The sequence below is a fragment of the Calonectris borealis genome, chromosome 4 (assembly GCF_964195595.1).
Source record: "Calonectris borealis chromosome 4, bCalBor7.hap1.2, whole genome shotgun sequence".
NCBI lineage: Eukaryota > Metazoa > Chordata > Aves > Procellariiformes > Procellariidae > Calonectris > Calonectris borealis.
In genome coordinates this window covers 766,732-781,174 of record NC_134315.1, presented here as the reverse complement: position 1 = coordinate 781,174, position 14,443 = coordinate 766,732, and the positions used below count along the sequence as shown (strand labels likewise).

General features: G+C 69.0%; 1 protein-coding gene across 2 annotated transcripts; it reads right to left on the bottom strand.

Moving 5' to 3' along the window:
- Nucleotides 1–331: 331 nt before the first annotated feature.
- Nucleotides 332–3,471, bottom strand: NAGK (N-acetylglucosamine kinase). Of its 2 annotated transcripts, XM_075148319.1 has the most exons (10): nt 3,406–3,471; nt 2,581–2,665; nt 2,249–2,347; nt 1,993–2,134; nt 1,799–1,909; nt 1,613–1,725; nt 1,227–1,314; nt 859–956; nt 693–771; nt 332–613 (listed from the first exon to the last, which is right to left on the bottom strand). In XM_075148319.1, exons 1-10 carry the CDS (start codon nt 3,432–3,434, stop codon nt 426–428), a joined length of 1,032 nt encoding a protein of 343 aa, XP_075004420.1. In that variant the 5' UTR covers nt 3,435–3,471; the 3' UTR covers nt 332–425. The 2 variants fall into 2 exon arrangements, with proteins under 2 accessions (XP_075004420.1, XP_075004421.1); XM_075148320.1 differs by lacking the exon at nt 693–771.
- Nucleotides 3,472–14,443: the final 10,972 nt, after the last annotated feature.

The window sequence follows — 14,443 nt, the reverse complement described above, 5'->3', positions numbered from 1 at the left end:
TTCTTCCTCCTCCCCAGCACCTCCTCCCTCCTGTTCCGCTTGGGTCCAGCCACCCCCGAGCGCCGGACCCCCTCCCTGCCCGCCCGGCAGGCTCAGCCGCCGGCAGGCTTGGGCAGCACCCCAGACCCGGCCGCTGCAGCCCGTCCTCCTCGGGCACCGAACAGGAACCATCAAGATCCGTTTTTCTTCGTTTTCCGGCAGCCCCACCACGGCTCGGAGCTCTCCCCACCCAGCAAGGCTGCGCCGGGGCCGGTTCCCCTCCCCGTGGCCACGCTCCCGGCCCCACGCTGCCCCGTCGCCCCCGTGCCAGCCCCCGGCCCATTTCCCTTCGGGCGGTGCAACCTTTTTATTGCCAAATTACAAAACCCATTTATCCGAGCCCCTGCCGCCGCGTGCAGAGGGTCCCTCCGTCCCGGGGGGCACGGCTAGAAGACGTGGGTGTAGAAGACGTCCACGTTGCCGGCGTAGTCCAAGGGCAGAGCCTGGCCGATGCTCCGGGCGCCCAAGCGGGCCCCCCCCAGCGCCGAGGAGCGTTTCAGCTTCAGGAGGCTGAACCGGGAGAAAACGCAGCCGGGAGCCTCCCCCCGCGCCTGCGCCAGCACGCGGATGAACCCTGGGGGGGCACAGACGGGGTCGGGGTTACGGGGGACCGCAGGACCCCCCCCCCCAGCAGCCCCCATCCCTCTGCTCACCCGCCCGCATCCTCTCCCAGCTGTTCCAGACGGATCCCACGCAGACAATGGGCAGCCCCAGCTCCCCCAGGAACAGGCTCTGCGGGGGGGGCAGCGGGTCAGAGCTGGCACCGGGACCCCCCCCCACACCCCGTGCACCCCCTTCCCCATCCCCAGCAGCTCTCACCCTGTCGATTTTGGGCAGCACGGCGACAACGTGGCGAGCCAGGACCTCGCCAGCCTTGTTGAAGATGTGGCAGCAGAGCGGGTCCCCAGCCTGGGCACCTGGGTACGGGGTGGGGGGGAGTGGGATGGGGACCTGGGACCCCCCCCTGCACCCCTGCAAGCTGGGCTGGGCTGTGGGGGGGACCGACACAGGTCCCCCAACAAGGGTGGAGGGTGCTCGGGGCGAAGGGGGCAGAGATCGGGTCCGGGGAGCCGTCACAGGAGGGACAGCAACGTGGTGACAGTCCCCAGGCGGGGACGGAGGGTGGCAGGGACAGGCTGCCCCCCATACGGCCCCCTCCCCCTGCGCCCCCCCCGGGGCTTCCCTACCCTCCGCCAGCTTCTGGCAGAATCCCGCAAACTTGGACTTCTCGAAGGTGCGGTAGAGATGCGTCAGGAGGCCCATCCTGTCGGAGATCTGCAGCGCCGGGAGCAGGGGGGAACCCACCGGTGAGCCCCGCGGCCCGGCTGCCAGCACAGGGGACCCCCCCCAGGACCCCACCATCCAGCCTGGAGCCTCTGGGACCCCACCATCCCGGTGTGCAGCCTGGAGCATCCCCCAGACCCCACCATCCCAGTGTGCAGCCTGGAGCATCCCCCAGACCCCACCATCCCGGTGTGCAGCCTGGAGCATCCCCCAGACCCCACCATCATGGTGTGCAGCCCCCCCAGGCCCTGGCACACAGCCCAGAGCCCCCCGGGACCCCCGGCAGCACCTGGAAGTAGTCAAACATGGCCTGCTTGACGTAGCCGACGTCGTGGGGCGGCACCTCCAGGTTGTCCATGCAGTCAAACACCATCTTCACGGCCTGGTGCGCGATCCAGTAGGCTGCGGAGGGAGCACGGAGTCGGCTGAGACCCCCCCCCGGTGCCCCCCACCACCCCCTGCCCACCGGCCTCACCTGAGCCTTCGTCACCCATCATGTGTCCCCAGCCGCCGCAGCCCGTCTCCGACCCGTCGGGGTTGATGAGTTTGCAGTTGGAGCCGGTACCCGAGATCAGGACGATGCCACCTGCGGGGTCAGAGCCGGCGGAGGGGGGACGCGCGGTCACCCCCCCCTCCCCGCACCGGGACGTCCCCCTCGCTGTCCCCTACCGTGGTCGGTGGCGGTGGCCATGGCCCCGACAGCGTCGGTGGTGATGTGGTAACTCTGGCTCAGGTGGGGGAAGCGCCGGCGCAGCTCCTCCGTCAGCTTGCCGATGGCGTCCTTCTGGTCACCCCCGCTCAGGGACAGCCCCTGTCCCACACCGGAGGGTCCCCGTCACCCCCCGGGGGGGCACGCGCAGCCGGAGCACCCCTGGGGAGGATGCCGGTCGCAGGGGAGCAGTGCGGGGGGGACGGGGGGGCTCACCAGGGAGCGGAGGGGGACCTGGGGGTCGGCCCCGGCTTTGCTCTTGGCCTCGCTGACCATCCGCTCGATCCTCTCCAGGCACTTCTCGGAGCCGATGAGCTGAGAGCCGAGGGGGGGGCACGCTAGAGCCCCCCACACACCCCCCCGGGGCTCCATCCCCGGGGGTCCCACGCGGCCGAAAGCTTCGCCACGTCCCATGAGCAACACCCCGGCACCTTCTCCGGTGGCTTCATCCCACCCAAGCGCCCCAGGAGCCTGGGGACAACCAGGGCTCCCCCACCGTGTCCGTCCCCCCCGCCCCAGGCTGGGCAGGGGGGCGTCCCCCGGCTCACCCAGTGGTTCGTGCAGGGTCCCTCCGTCTCAGCCAGGATTCGGCCATCTCCGGAGACCACCACCACCCTGGAGTGGGTGCCCCCCCTGCGGAGAGAGGAGGGGGGACGCTGCCAGCATCACCCCATACCCCCCCCATCCCCAGTTGGGGGGGACCCTCGCTCAGCCCCACCCCGCGCTGCATCTCCCCGGGGACCCCCACCAGCCCTTGGGGGTGCTGGGAGGGGGGTGAGCAGGATGGGGGTGCCTGGGGGGGGTGGGTGGGACCAGGATGGGGGGGGCACACACGAAGATGGGGGTCCCTGGGTGGGGGTTTATGGGACCAGGATGGGGGGGACCTTTGGGGGGGGCAGACACCGAGATGGGGGTCCCTGGGTGGGGGTTTGTGGGACCAGGGTGGGGGTCCCTGGGTGGGGGGGGTGTGGGACCAGGATGAGGGGGGTCTTGGAGGGGGGACACACCAGGATGGGGGTCCCTTGGGGGGGGGGGGGCTGCTGATCCCCCCATGCCGCCCCACTGCCCTCGGTCCCTGGCCACACCCTGCACCGGGCAGGAGGGGTCGGGGGGGGGGGCAGGAGCCGGTCGGGGTGGGGGGCCCGGCTGCAGGCCCCCGGCTGCAGCCGGGCCCCCCACCCCGACCGGCTCCTGCCCCCCCCCCGACCCCTCCTGCCCCCCCTCTCCCAGGCTGGGGGTACACGGGGGGGGGTAGGAGGGGTAGGTGGGGGGCCGGCTGCAGCCCCCCCGGGCTGGGGGTACCCGGGAGGGTGAGGGTACGGGGGGGTGCAGAGCCCCGTGGGGATCCCCCCACCCGCGGCGCGACCCCTCACCCCTCCACGCCGCCGAAAAGCAACGCCATCGCTGCCGGGACAAGCCCCGCCCTGACCACGCCCCCCCAGCATGACTCCTCCCCGCGCCACACTCCCGGCTCCGCCCCGCTCCGCCTCGCCCCGCCTCTCTGGGTTCTTGCCCCGCCCCTCCGCCCGCCCCGGGTCCCTGTGCCGCCCCTCCGATGCCTTTTCCCCCCGTCCCACGTAACCCTGGGGAGCCCCGTGGGAGGGGCACGGGGGGCGAGGGCTCGTTCCCCGGGAGTCGCGGGGGTCGTACACGTGCGCACCCACGCGGGACACAGACCCACGCACCTACCCGCGACACAGCCACCCCCCCGCACGATATAGCCCCCCACACACCCACCCGCGACACAGCCCCACACACTCAGGACACATCCCCTGGCACAGCCCTACATATGTACCCACCCGTGACACTGCACTGCGCACATGCACACTCAGGACACAGCCCCACGCATGCACCCACTCGGGACACAGCCGTCCCCCACGCACCCACTCGGGACACAGTCCCACACATGCACACAGCCCCCCCCCCTCCAAGGCACCCCCTGGGGTCTTGGATCCGAGCAAAAGGGGGGTCCCACAGGGACCAGCCCCAGCGTGGGAGGGGGGTCCCCCACTCCAACCCCCGCCTCCAGCCATCACCCCCATCCCAGCCGTGGGGTGGGAGCTGGAGGACGTGTCTGTGGGCCAGGAGCCACCACGGCACCGGGTCCCCCTCTGTCCCCAAAGCCACATCCCCCTGTGGGGGGACAGGGGCAGGGGCTCAGGCTCCCAGTGAGTGGACACCCCTTCCCCTCGTTAGAGCATCGCTAACGAGCGCGGGAGCGGCTGTCAGCTCCCATCAGCCGCGGCCCAGCCGAGTGGCAGACGGGGACGCGGGCACAGCTGAGCCCCTCCTCGGGTGACAGCGGGTGACAGCCGCTGTGCCCCGCCGCTGTCCCCACGCCGGGGGCTGAGATGGGGGCGATGGACGGGGAGGGTGGGGGGGGATGGAGGGGATGGAGGGGAGGCCAGATGCGTGGATGGATGGAGGGGTGGGCAGGTGGATGGATGAGATGGAGGAGTGGATGGATGAAGAGGATGAAGAGGACGGAGGGATGCATGGCTGCGTGGATGGATGGACAGAGAAGACGGATGGAGAGGACGGTTGGATGGATGGATGGATGGATGGATGGATGGATGGATGGATGATGGATGGATGATGGATGGAGAAGGTGGAGGGGCAGACGGAGAAGACAGAGGGGCAGATGAATGGTCAGATGGATGGACAGATGGATGAAGAAGATGGAGGGGCAGAGGGATGGAGAGGATGATGGTGTGGCTGGAGAGGATGGAGAGCCAGATGGCTGAGCAGAGGGATGGGTGGATGGAGAAGATGGAGGGGCAGATGTAGAAGACAGAGGGGCAGATGGATGAAGAAGATGGGTGGATGGATGGATGGAATGGATGGATGGATGGATGGATGGATGGAGTGGATGGATGGATGGATGGATGGAGAAGATGGATGGATGGATGGATGGAGTGGATGGATGGATGGATGGATGGATGGAGAAGATGGATGGATGGATGGAGTGGATGGAGGGGCAGATGGAGAAGACAGAGGTGCAGAGGGATGAAGAGGATGGATGGATGGACGGGTAAGATAGAAGGGCAGAGGGATGGAGAGGATGAGGGGTGGATGGAGCAGATGGAGAGGTGGATGGCTGAGCAGATGGATGGGTGGATGGGCATATCGGAATGGAAAGAGGAGGTGGGGGAAAATGGGGCAGGCAGGAGGAGGTGTAGAAGGGAGTGTAACAAGATGGGGATGATGGGACGGTGACTGGGTGGAGGGGAGTGGTGGCCCAGCGGTGGCCCAGCGGTGGCCCAGAGTGGGCAGGGGGCTGGTTCCAGCCTGGCAGGACAGTCCAGGCCATCCCAGGCCATCCCACACATGGCCCAGCGACGTCGCTGCTGCCGGGGGTTCCCTGGTCCCGGGGTGCTGGGACCGGGACACCAGCAGAACAGCCAGCCCGGGATGGGGGTCAGCTCCCCCCCCACCAGCCGCTCCAGCCCTTCCTGGGGCTCCCCTGCGCCGTGGGGCACAGGGTGAGACCTGCAGGGACCTGGGGCTGGCGGGTGCCCCGTGACCCCAGGGTGCTGCGCAGGGATGGGGACCATGGGCACCCCGCTCTGCACGGCTCGGGGGACGAAGATGTTCGGGGGCATCCACATCCTTCCCAAGCGTTTTGCAGGGTGGGGAGCCCCGGGGGGCTGCGGCTGGGACCCCCGCAGGGCAACGCTGGGTGCAGGGAGCACCAAGGGCACAGGGGAGCCCCCAAAAAGTCCCCAGCTGCCCCAAAGATGGGGTGGAGAGGAGCGGCAGGGGAAGGGTTAAGCTGCAGTGTGTGTGTGTGCAGCCCCTGAGCCCACCGCCCTCGTGCCCTCATTAAGTCCCGGTGGCACCAGGCTGTCTGGGGACAGCGGGGACAGGGGACAGGGGACGACGGGACCCGCTGCCTTTGTCTCAACTTGGTGAGGCAAAGTTTGAGCGGAGCCGGAGGCGGCTGCCGAGGGGCCGGGAGCTGCCGGTGAGTCCGTGGGGCCATGGCGGGCGTCCCACGAGGCCCGTGGGATGGGACAGTGATGTCCCCACGTGGGCTGGATGCCACCCTCGGCACCAGGGAGCCAGTGGGGTGATGCTGGGAGCACGCCGACTGCATCCCGCCACCCCACTCGGGGACGGGGACCGGAGGGCAGCGGTCCCCAGGACCCCCCGACCCCGTCCCCAAGCCTGTCCCCACCCCGGCGGCGGTGGCTCCCCCATCTCGGATCCAACCAGGACAAGAGGTGGCACCAGCCGGACCGAAACCCGGGCGTGTGGGCGGCGCGTGGGCCCCGCACTGGCTCGGGGTAAGACACGGCGATTTGGGGTTTACGGGCAAACAGGCAGCAAATCCCCCCGGTGCCTCCACCGCGCCCCTCCGCAGACCCCCCAGAAATGGGGTGTGGGAGCCAGGAGTGCTCCAGGGGACACCCCGATCCTGCTGGACCCCGGGCAGCCCCGGGAGGCTCCGGCCCCAAAGCCACCGTGGGTCCCAGCCGGGCGTGGGGCGGGCGAGCGAGGGCACCGGGGCGGGGAGAGGACGTCGGCGTGCGGGGACGTGGGCTCAGCCCCGCTTCGTTAGCTCGGGCTCAGCCCCGCTTCGTTAGCTCATCCCAGCCCCGCTTCATCAGCTTGAGCACCCCGTGGGTGCTGGGGTCGCCCGCTGGCGCGCAGCACCCTGCTCGGGAGGCAGAGGAGGGAGAGGCGGGAGGAAGGCCCCGCCGTGGCAGCCGGGAGCGGTTTTATTCTGCTCTGCCGCCCTCGGCGCCGACGTGGAAGCACCGATCTTGGAGGGGCTGAGATATTTTTTGGGGATCTCGATCCGTCCCGCTGCCGGTGGGTTGGGAAATGGGCTGCGGCGGTGGGAGCGCTGGGTGCGGTGCTGAGCCGGGGACCCCCCGCGTGGAGGAGGACGCTGGTGAGACCCAAAAGGGGGCTTGGGGCGGCTGTGGGACAGGGGCGGCAGTCGGCGGGGGGCTGCAGAGGGGCTGGATTCGGGGTGACCTGGGAGTGCTCACCCCGAGCAGCCGACTCCTCGAACCCGTCCCCATCCCGGTGCGGCGGTGCCGGGGCTGCGGTGCCTCCCGGTCCGGTTCGGCACGGCACAGGGCCACCTCTGTCCCACCGGCACCGGGAGCAGCGGGACAGGCAGCAGCCAGAAGAGCCCTGGGAGAGCAGAACCACAGACATGCAGATGCAGCGGGCCCCATCCGTCTGTCCTTCCTCGCGCCTGGCCGCCTTCCTCCGGCTCCATTACCCCTCTCTGTTCCCAGAGATCGCGTCTGTGCGGTAGGTGCTGTGTCTGCCCATAGCATGCACCCATCTGTCCGTCTGTCCATTCATCCACCTACCCGTCCATCCCTCCCTCCATCCATCTGTGCTCCCATCCTTCCATCCATCCATTCATCCAGCTCTGCATCCACCCCTCCATCCATCCCTCCATCCATCCCTCCACCCCTCCATCCATCCTTCCACCCCTCCATCCTTCCCTCCCTCCATCCCTCTCTCCATCCCTCCATCCATCCTTCCCTCCATCCCTCTCTCCATCCCTCCATCCATCCTTCCCTCCATCCCTCTTTCCATCCCTCCATCCCTCCATCCTTCCCTCCATCCCTCTCTCCATCCCTCCATCCATCCTTCCCTCCATCCCTCTTTCCATCCCTCCATCCATCCCTCCATCCTTCCCTCCATCCCTCTCTCCATCCCTCCATCCCTCCATCCCTCCATCCTTCCATCCTTCCATCCTTCCCTCCATCCCTCTTTCCATCCCTCCATCCTTCCCTCCAACCATCCCTCCATCCCTCCATCCTTCCCTCCATCCATCCCTCCATCCCTCCATCCTTCCCTCCTTCCCTCCATCCTTCTCTCCATCCCTCCATCCCCCCTCCATCCCTTCATCCCCCCCCCACTTCCAGCCCCTGTCCCTGCCCAGGGGACAGGCTCAGCGCGGGGTGTTGCGCCCGCCCAGACCGCGGCTGCGCCCCGCCGGGGGTCCCCTGGACCGTCCCCCTTGGAGGGGGATTGTGTCGGTTGGCAGAACCACCCAAACCGGGCCCCGGGGCAGCGGGACGAGGCGCTGGGGGTGCGGGGGTGGTTTGTCCCCAGCGCCTGGGGGGACAGCGTGACGGCCGGTGCGGTGGCACTTGTGCTTGCGCTGTCCCCGCCACCTTCCACCGGGACATCTGCGGAGGGGACGTGGAGGTGAACTCTGGAAGGGCCCGGGGAGGTGGGGGGGCCCGGGGAGGTGGGGGGACCCCGGGGAGGTGGGGGGGCCTGGGGAGGTGGGGGGGGCCCGGGGAGGCAGCGTCGGGGTCCAAGCTCGGGCAGCCACTGTGGAGTTGCAGTGCTGGGGACACCCGGGTGGTCCCACCAGTGGCCAGGGTGGCTTCCGTGCCGGGGGGCTGCCATGCGTTTTGGGGAGCGGTGGCGGCTCCGAGGGTCGGGGCCAAGCGCAGGGGTCCCCATAGACCTTTGCGCTGGGGAATGTCACCCATGTCTATCACCCCCAGACCCCGTCCCGCCTGCCCACGCTCCTGTCTCCTCCGGTCAGCAAGGGACAGGGACAGGGATGGGGACAGGAATGAGGATGGGGATGGGGGCAGGAATGGGGACAGGGATGGGGACAGTGATGGGAACAGGGACGGGGACAGGGACAGGGATAGGGACAGGAATGGGGACAGGGATGGGGACAGTGATGGGGACAGGGACAGGGACAGGGACAGGGATAGGGACAGGGACAGGAATGGGGACAGGGATGGGGACAGTGATGGGGACAGGGACGGGGACGGGGACAGGGATAGGGACAGGAATGGGGACAGGGATGGGGACAGTGATGGAGACAGGGACGGGGACAGGGACAGGGATAGGGACAGGGACAGGAATGGGGACAGGGATGGGGACAGTGATGGGGACAGGGACAGGGACGGATCCTGGTTCCCCCGGGCCCCCAATGACCCGATGCTGAGCGGGTGCCTGTCACCATCAGGCTGGACCCTGGACCCCTCTCCCACCCCAAACCCCCCTCCCACTCTCCAAGCACTTTTGCCGACTCAGCGTTTCCCAGCCCCGGCCCCCCGGCTCAGCCCGGGCGTGGGGGTCCCGGTGCTGGGGGGGGTCGGGACCACGGAGCCGCTTCGCAAGAGGCAGAGCGTTAGCGGGGGCAGAGGGCGGCCGAGCTGCCGGACGCCGCTCGTTAAAGTTGATCTGTGCATCCCTAATTGATATTATTGCGGGGCTGGGGGGGGCGGGATCCCCCCGGACAGGGGCACCCCGCCGCCGCCCTGCCTCAGGGCGCCTTTGGTGCATCATTCACCGCCCCGTGCCTCAGTTTCCCCACGCACGCGTGTGCGCCCACACGTGTGCGTGAGCGTGCAGGCGGCCCGGCGCACGCGTGCGGGAAGGCGCGCGCTGGCACGCGGGGCTGCACGTGGCTGCCTGCGCCGCGGCCCCGAGGGTGGGTGCCGGCTGCGGGGTGCTGGGGTGACCCCGTCCCCCCGTGTCCCCCCGTGTCCCCCCGTGCCCGCTGCCCGGCGGGAGGGCGGTTGGCGCCCGGCGTGGCGGCGGTGGCCGCGGCCCAGGCACACGCCTGACCCAGTTAGCTCCCGCGCCGGCAGCCGGCGGGGCCGGGCTCTGAAAATGAGTTAATAAACCCCACGGGAGGTTTTTTTCCGGCTCACAGGAGGGATTTAGAGCCGGGCTGGCGTCACCGGGCTGGCGTCACCGGGCCGCCCGCCGCCTCCCCGGGCACCGCGCTGCTGGCTGAGCCGCTGTCCACCCGGGGGTCCCGGGGGGGACCGGCCCCCTGCACCCACGGGTGTCCGTGGGGCCGTGCTGGGCATCTCCCGGGAGCCGGGACTGAGCCCGGAGCCAGCGGAGGGGCCGAGGTCTGGGGGTGCGATGCTGGGGTGCAGGGGGGTGTCCCCTAAAAAAGCCCCTTCTCACCCCGATGGGTGCAGAGCCGGTGTGGCAGGAGGGTGCCACCCGAGAATCCCCCCCCCACGGCAAGGGACCCCCAGCATCTGGCACGGGGGAGGGTTTGGGGGTCAGTCCGGGAGACCAGAGCCCGCAGCTGATGCCGGCTCTGCCACCCCCCCGCCCTTCTGTCCCCACGTCCCCCCGGGTGCCGGGGACCCGGTGACAGCTTTGGGTGGCGTCAGGGGCCGCTAAGCCCCGGGCGGGCGCCGGGGCCGGGTGCTAAGCGGGATCAGGGGCTCAGGCGGATCCCGGCCCCGCTAATCCCCGGCTGACGCAGCCCGAGCCCCCGGCCCCCCCGCGCCACCCCCGGCTCCCCCAGCCCCCCGCCGCCCTGGCACCCAGGGGCCGGGCTCGCCCACGGGGATTCAGGGTGATGGGTGGGCCCCTGGTCCTCCCGCAGCCCCCCGTGGCCGTGGGGAGGGCAGGAACGGGGGTGCCGTGGGGTGCGGAGGGGGCGGGGGGATGCGGTGGGGATGCGGTGGGGTGCTGCGTCGGCACCCTGCCAGCTGGGTGCTGGTGAGCTGCGTGGGTGCTGGGGTAGCGGGTGGGGGCTGTTCTGCCAGGGGTGCTGGTGTCATGGGGGTGCTGGTGGGTCAGGTGGGTGCTGGATGGGTGCTGATGGGACAGATGGGTGCTGGTGTGCCGGATGGGTGCTGGTGGGTCAGATGGGTGCTGGTGGATCAGAGGGTGCTGGTGTGTTGGATGGGTGCTGGTGGGTCAGACGGTGCTGGTGTGTCGGATGGGTGCTGGTGGGTCAGATGGGTGCTGGTGTCCTGGATGGGTGCTGGTGTGTCGGATGGGTGCTGGTGGGTCAGGTGGGTGCTGGTGTGTTGGATGGGTGCTGGTGGGTCAGGTGGGTGCTGGTGTGCTGGATGGGTGCTGGTGGATCAGAGGGTGCTGGTGTGCTGGATGGGTGCTGGTGGGTCAGGTGGGTGCTGGTGTGCTGGATGGGTGCTGGTGGGTCAGGTGGGTGCTGGTGTGCCGGATGGGTGCTGGTGGGTCAGATGGGTGCTGGATGGGTGCTGGTGGGTCAGATGGGTGTTGGTGTGTGGCTGTGCCATGTGGGTGCTGGTGCCACGTGGGTGCTGGCATGCAGTGGGGTGCTGTGCTGGTGCAGCGAGGCACCAGGTGGAAGGGGTGGGGGTGTTTGTGGGTGCAGCGGGGCACTACGTGGGTGCTGATGTGCCGTGGAGGTGCAGCAGGGTGCTGCGCTGCTGCAGTGGGGCACTGCGTGCGTACGACGAGATCCTGCGGGTGCAGTGGGATGCAGTGCGGGTGCAGTGGGGTGCGGTGTGGGTGCAGTGGGGTGCGGTGTGGGTGCAGCGGGGTGCGGTGCGGGTGTGCCCTGGGGGTGCAGCACTGCAGGCTGCAGGGTCACACTCCCCCCCAGGGTACTGGGGTCCCCCCACTCGCTGCACGACGTGTTCGCGGGTGCTGGGCGCTGAGCCACGGGGTGTGTGCAGGATGAGCCCCAGCACCCCCACACACACACCCTCCCAGGGTTCTCCGTGCGGAAGAGGGGTCCCCGGCAGGTGACGATGCCCTGGCCCCATGCCCGTGTCCCTGCACCAAGGGCTGCCGGCCCCGGAGCCACGTCCCAGGGCCAGGCTCGGCGGTGTCACCAGTGGGGCACCCACTGTGTGGGCGTCCTGGGTGTCCTGTGGAGAAGCCCCCCCGGGAGGTCCCCGCTGGGCGTCCCCGCCAGCCGGGAAACTAGAGGGCAGTCCAAGCTCCAGAGAGCCCAGGCCGCCGAGGGGAGACGGGACCCCCGAACCCCCGCCGAGGGCAAGAGGGGTGGCATGGAGACCCCGCGAGTGACGGGGAGAGGGACAGGAGATGGAGCAGAGAGAGAGGGCTGTGAGGGATGGCGAGCACCCCAGGGCCAGGGGAGCACCCCAAATCCAAGTGGGAACCCCAGGGCCTCCCCCAAATCCAGCTGAGCACCCCAGGGCCTCCCCTAGGTCCAAGTGAGCACCCCAGGTTCAAGGGGGAACCCCAAATCCAGACGGGCACCCCAAAGCCAGGGGACCACCCAAAGCCACACTTTTTTTCACCTGGGGACCGCGGGGCAGTGGGGAGCGGGGGCTGTGGTGGGGGACCCCTTGCACCCCCCAACGGGTGGCTGAGCTCTGCTGCTGGGGGTCCCCCGAGGCCCAGCACCCCACAGCACGCAGCCAAGGTGGGGGGCCCTGGGGCATCTCACCAGCCCTGCCGGGCTTTCGGCCACCTCCTCTGCCCCCCGGGGGATCCCTCCAGGAGGAGCCTCCAGGGGCTGGGACCTTGGTGGCACTGCATGGGACCAGGGTGGGGCAGGGGCACGGGGGCCTCTTGTACCACCCCATGGGGACCTGCTGGGCTCCCCTACCACCCCATGGGGACCTGCTGGGCTCCCTGCCACCCCATGGGGACATGTTGGGCTCCTGTACCACCCCATGGGGACCTGCTGGGCTCCCCTAGAGCCCCATGGGGACATGTTGGGCTCCCCCACCACCCCATGGGGACCTGCTGGGCTCCCCTAGAACCCCATGGGGACATGTTGGGCTCCTGTACCACCCCATGGGGACCTGCTGGGCTCCCCTAGAACTCCATGGGGACATGTTGGGCTCCTGTACCACCCCATGGGGACCTGCTGGGCTCCCCTAGAACTCCATGGGGACCTGCTGGACTCCCCTAGAGCCCCATGGGGACGTGCTGGGCTCCCGTACCACCCCATGAGGACGTGCTGGGCTCCCCTACAACCCCATGGAGATGTCCTGGGCTCCCCTAGAACACCATGGGGACGTGCTCAGCCCTGCACCACCCCATGGGGACATGTTGGGCTCCCGTACCACCCCATGAGGACGTGCTGGGCTCTCCTAGAACCCCATGGGGATGTCCTGGGCTTCCCTAGAACCCCATGGGGACCTGCTGGGCCCAGCTGGGGTGCACTGGAGTGATGGTGAGGCAGGGGAGCCAGTTCACAGGTGGCTGTGGGGAGTATATCACACTGGCACCTATAGCCCCCATACCTCCCCCTTCCCACCGGGGCTCCTAACGCCGCTCCTCCCTCACCCCACCGCCTCTCCCCTCCCCGAGACGTGGCGATCAGGGGGCGAGGGGAGCGGGGTGCCCCCCACCCCGGGGTGCCCCCAGCGCTGGCCACTGAGGGGAGCAGAGCTGACAGGCTCACATGGCCCGGTCCCCGACTGCGTTGCATTCACAGTTCGGGGAGCACGTCAAGGCTAAGGGGAGCTGACAGAAAAACCTTTACTGGAAAAAATGGGAATATAGTATCAGGCAAGGCTGACCGGAGCGTGAACCGCCGCCCAACACGGAGCAAATTAGCATCAACCAAAATAGCAGGCAGCTCCGGCCGCGGATGTGCGAGGTACCAAATGCAACGGGCTGTCAGGCTGCATCAGGGCAGGGATGCATAAGGAATGGGGCTCGGCCCCGCGCAGCTGCTGCCCCCCCGCTCCTGCCGGCCCCCCCCAGGACCCGGGGTGGGGGGGATGTGTGGGGTGGGGGAGGCAAAACCCATGGCTGTGGGGCTGGGGGGGGCTGAGAAAGCTCCATCCATGGGGATGTGTGGGGCTGGGGGGGCAAAATCCCATCCGTGGGGATGCACGGCATCTGGGGGGGCAAAATCCCATCCGTGGGGATGCACGGCATTTGGGGGGGGCAAAATCCCATCCGTGGGGATGCACGGCATTTGGGGGGGGCAAAATCCCATCCGTGGGGATGCATGGCATTTGTGAGGGGCAAAATCCCATCCGTGGGGATGCACGGCATTTGGGGGGGGCAAAATCCCATCCATGGGGATGCACGGCATCTGGGGGGCAAAATCCCATCCGTGGGGCTGAGCAGGGCTGGGGAGGGCAGGCAGGATCCGTGCGGATTGATGAGAGGGGGGGAAACCCCCCACCCTGGTCCATGAGGATGCAGAGAGGCTGGGGGAGAGCGAGAAACCCCAATACCTGGGGATGCCGGCGGATGTCGGGGGGCCAGGGGAGCGGGAGTCGGGGTGCCCCGTGCCATGTGGGTGGAGGGGGGAGGCAGAAAAAGAGGCGGGGGGGAGGAAGCAGCAAAAAGCTCTGTCAAATACATAAAGAGCTGGAAAAGAGAAGGGAAAAAGCCGGTCGCGCCTCCTCCCGGGGTGCTCTCGCACATTAGTCGTGCTCGGGTGCCCCGGCAGCGCGGGCAGGGAAGGCGGCTCCCAGCGGGGCGCGGGGATGAACATCGCAGCCATTTTGTTGTTGGGTTGAACTGGGGAAAAAAAGGGGGGAAAAAAAACCCAAACCCAAAATAGCCCCCGCGCAGCCCAGCCCCGCAGATGGCGTGGGGCCGTGCCCACCCACCCACTGCCAGCCCTGAACCCCCTCGCTGGGGCCAGTGGGATCCCCAGGGCCCCTCCAGGCCAGATCCTGCACCCTCTGGTCCTGAGCACGGAGGCTGAGCACCGCTGTGCAGGCGTCCCCC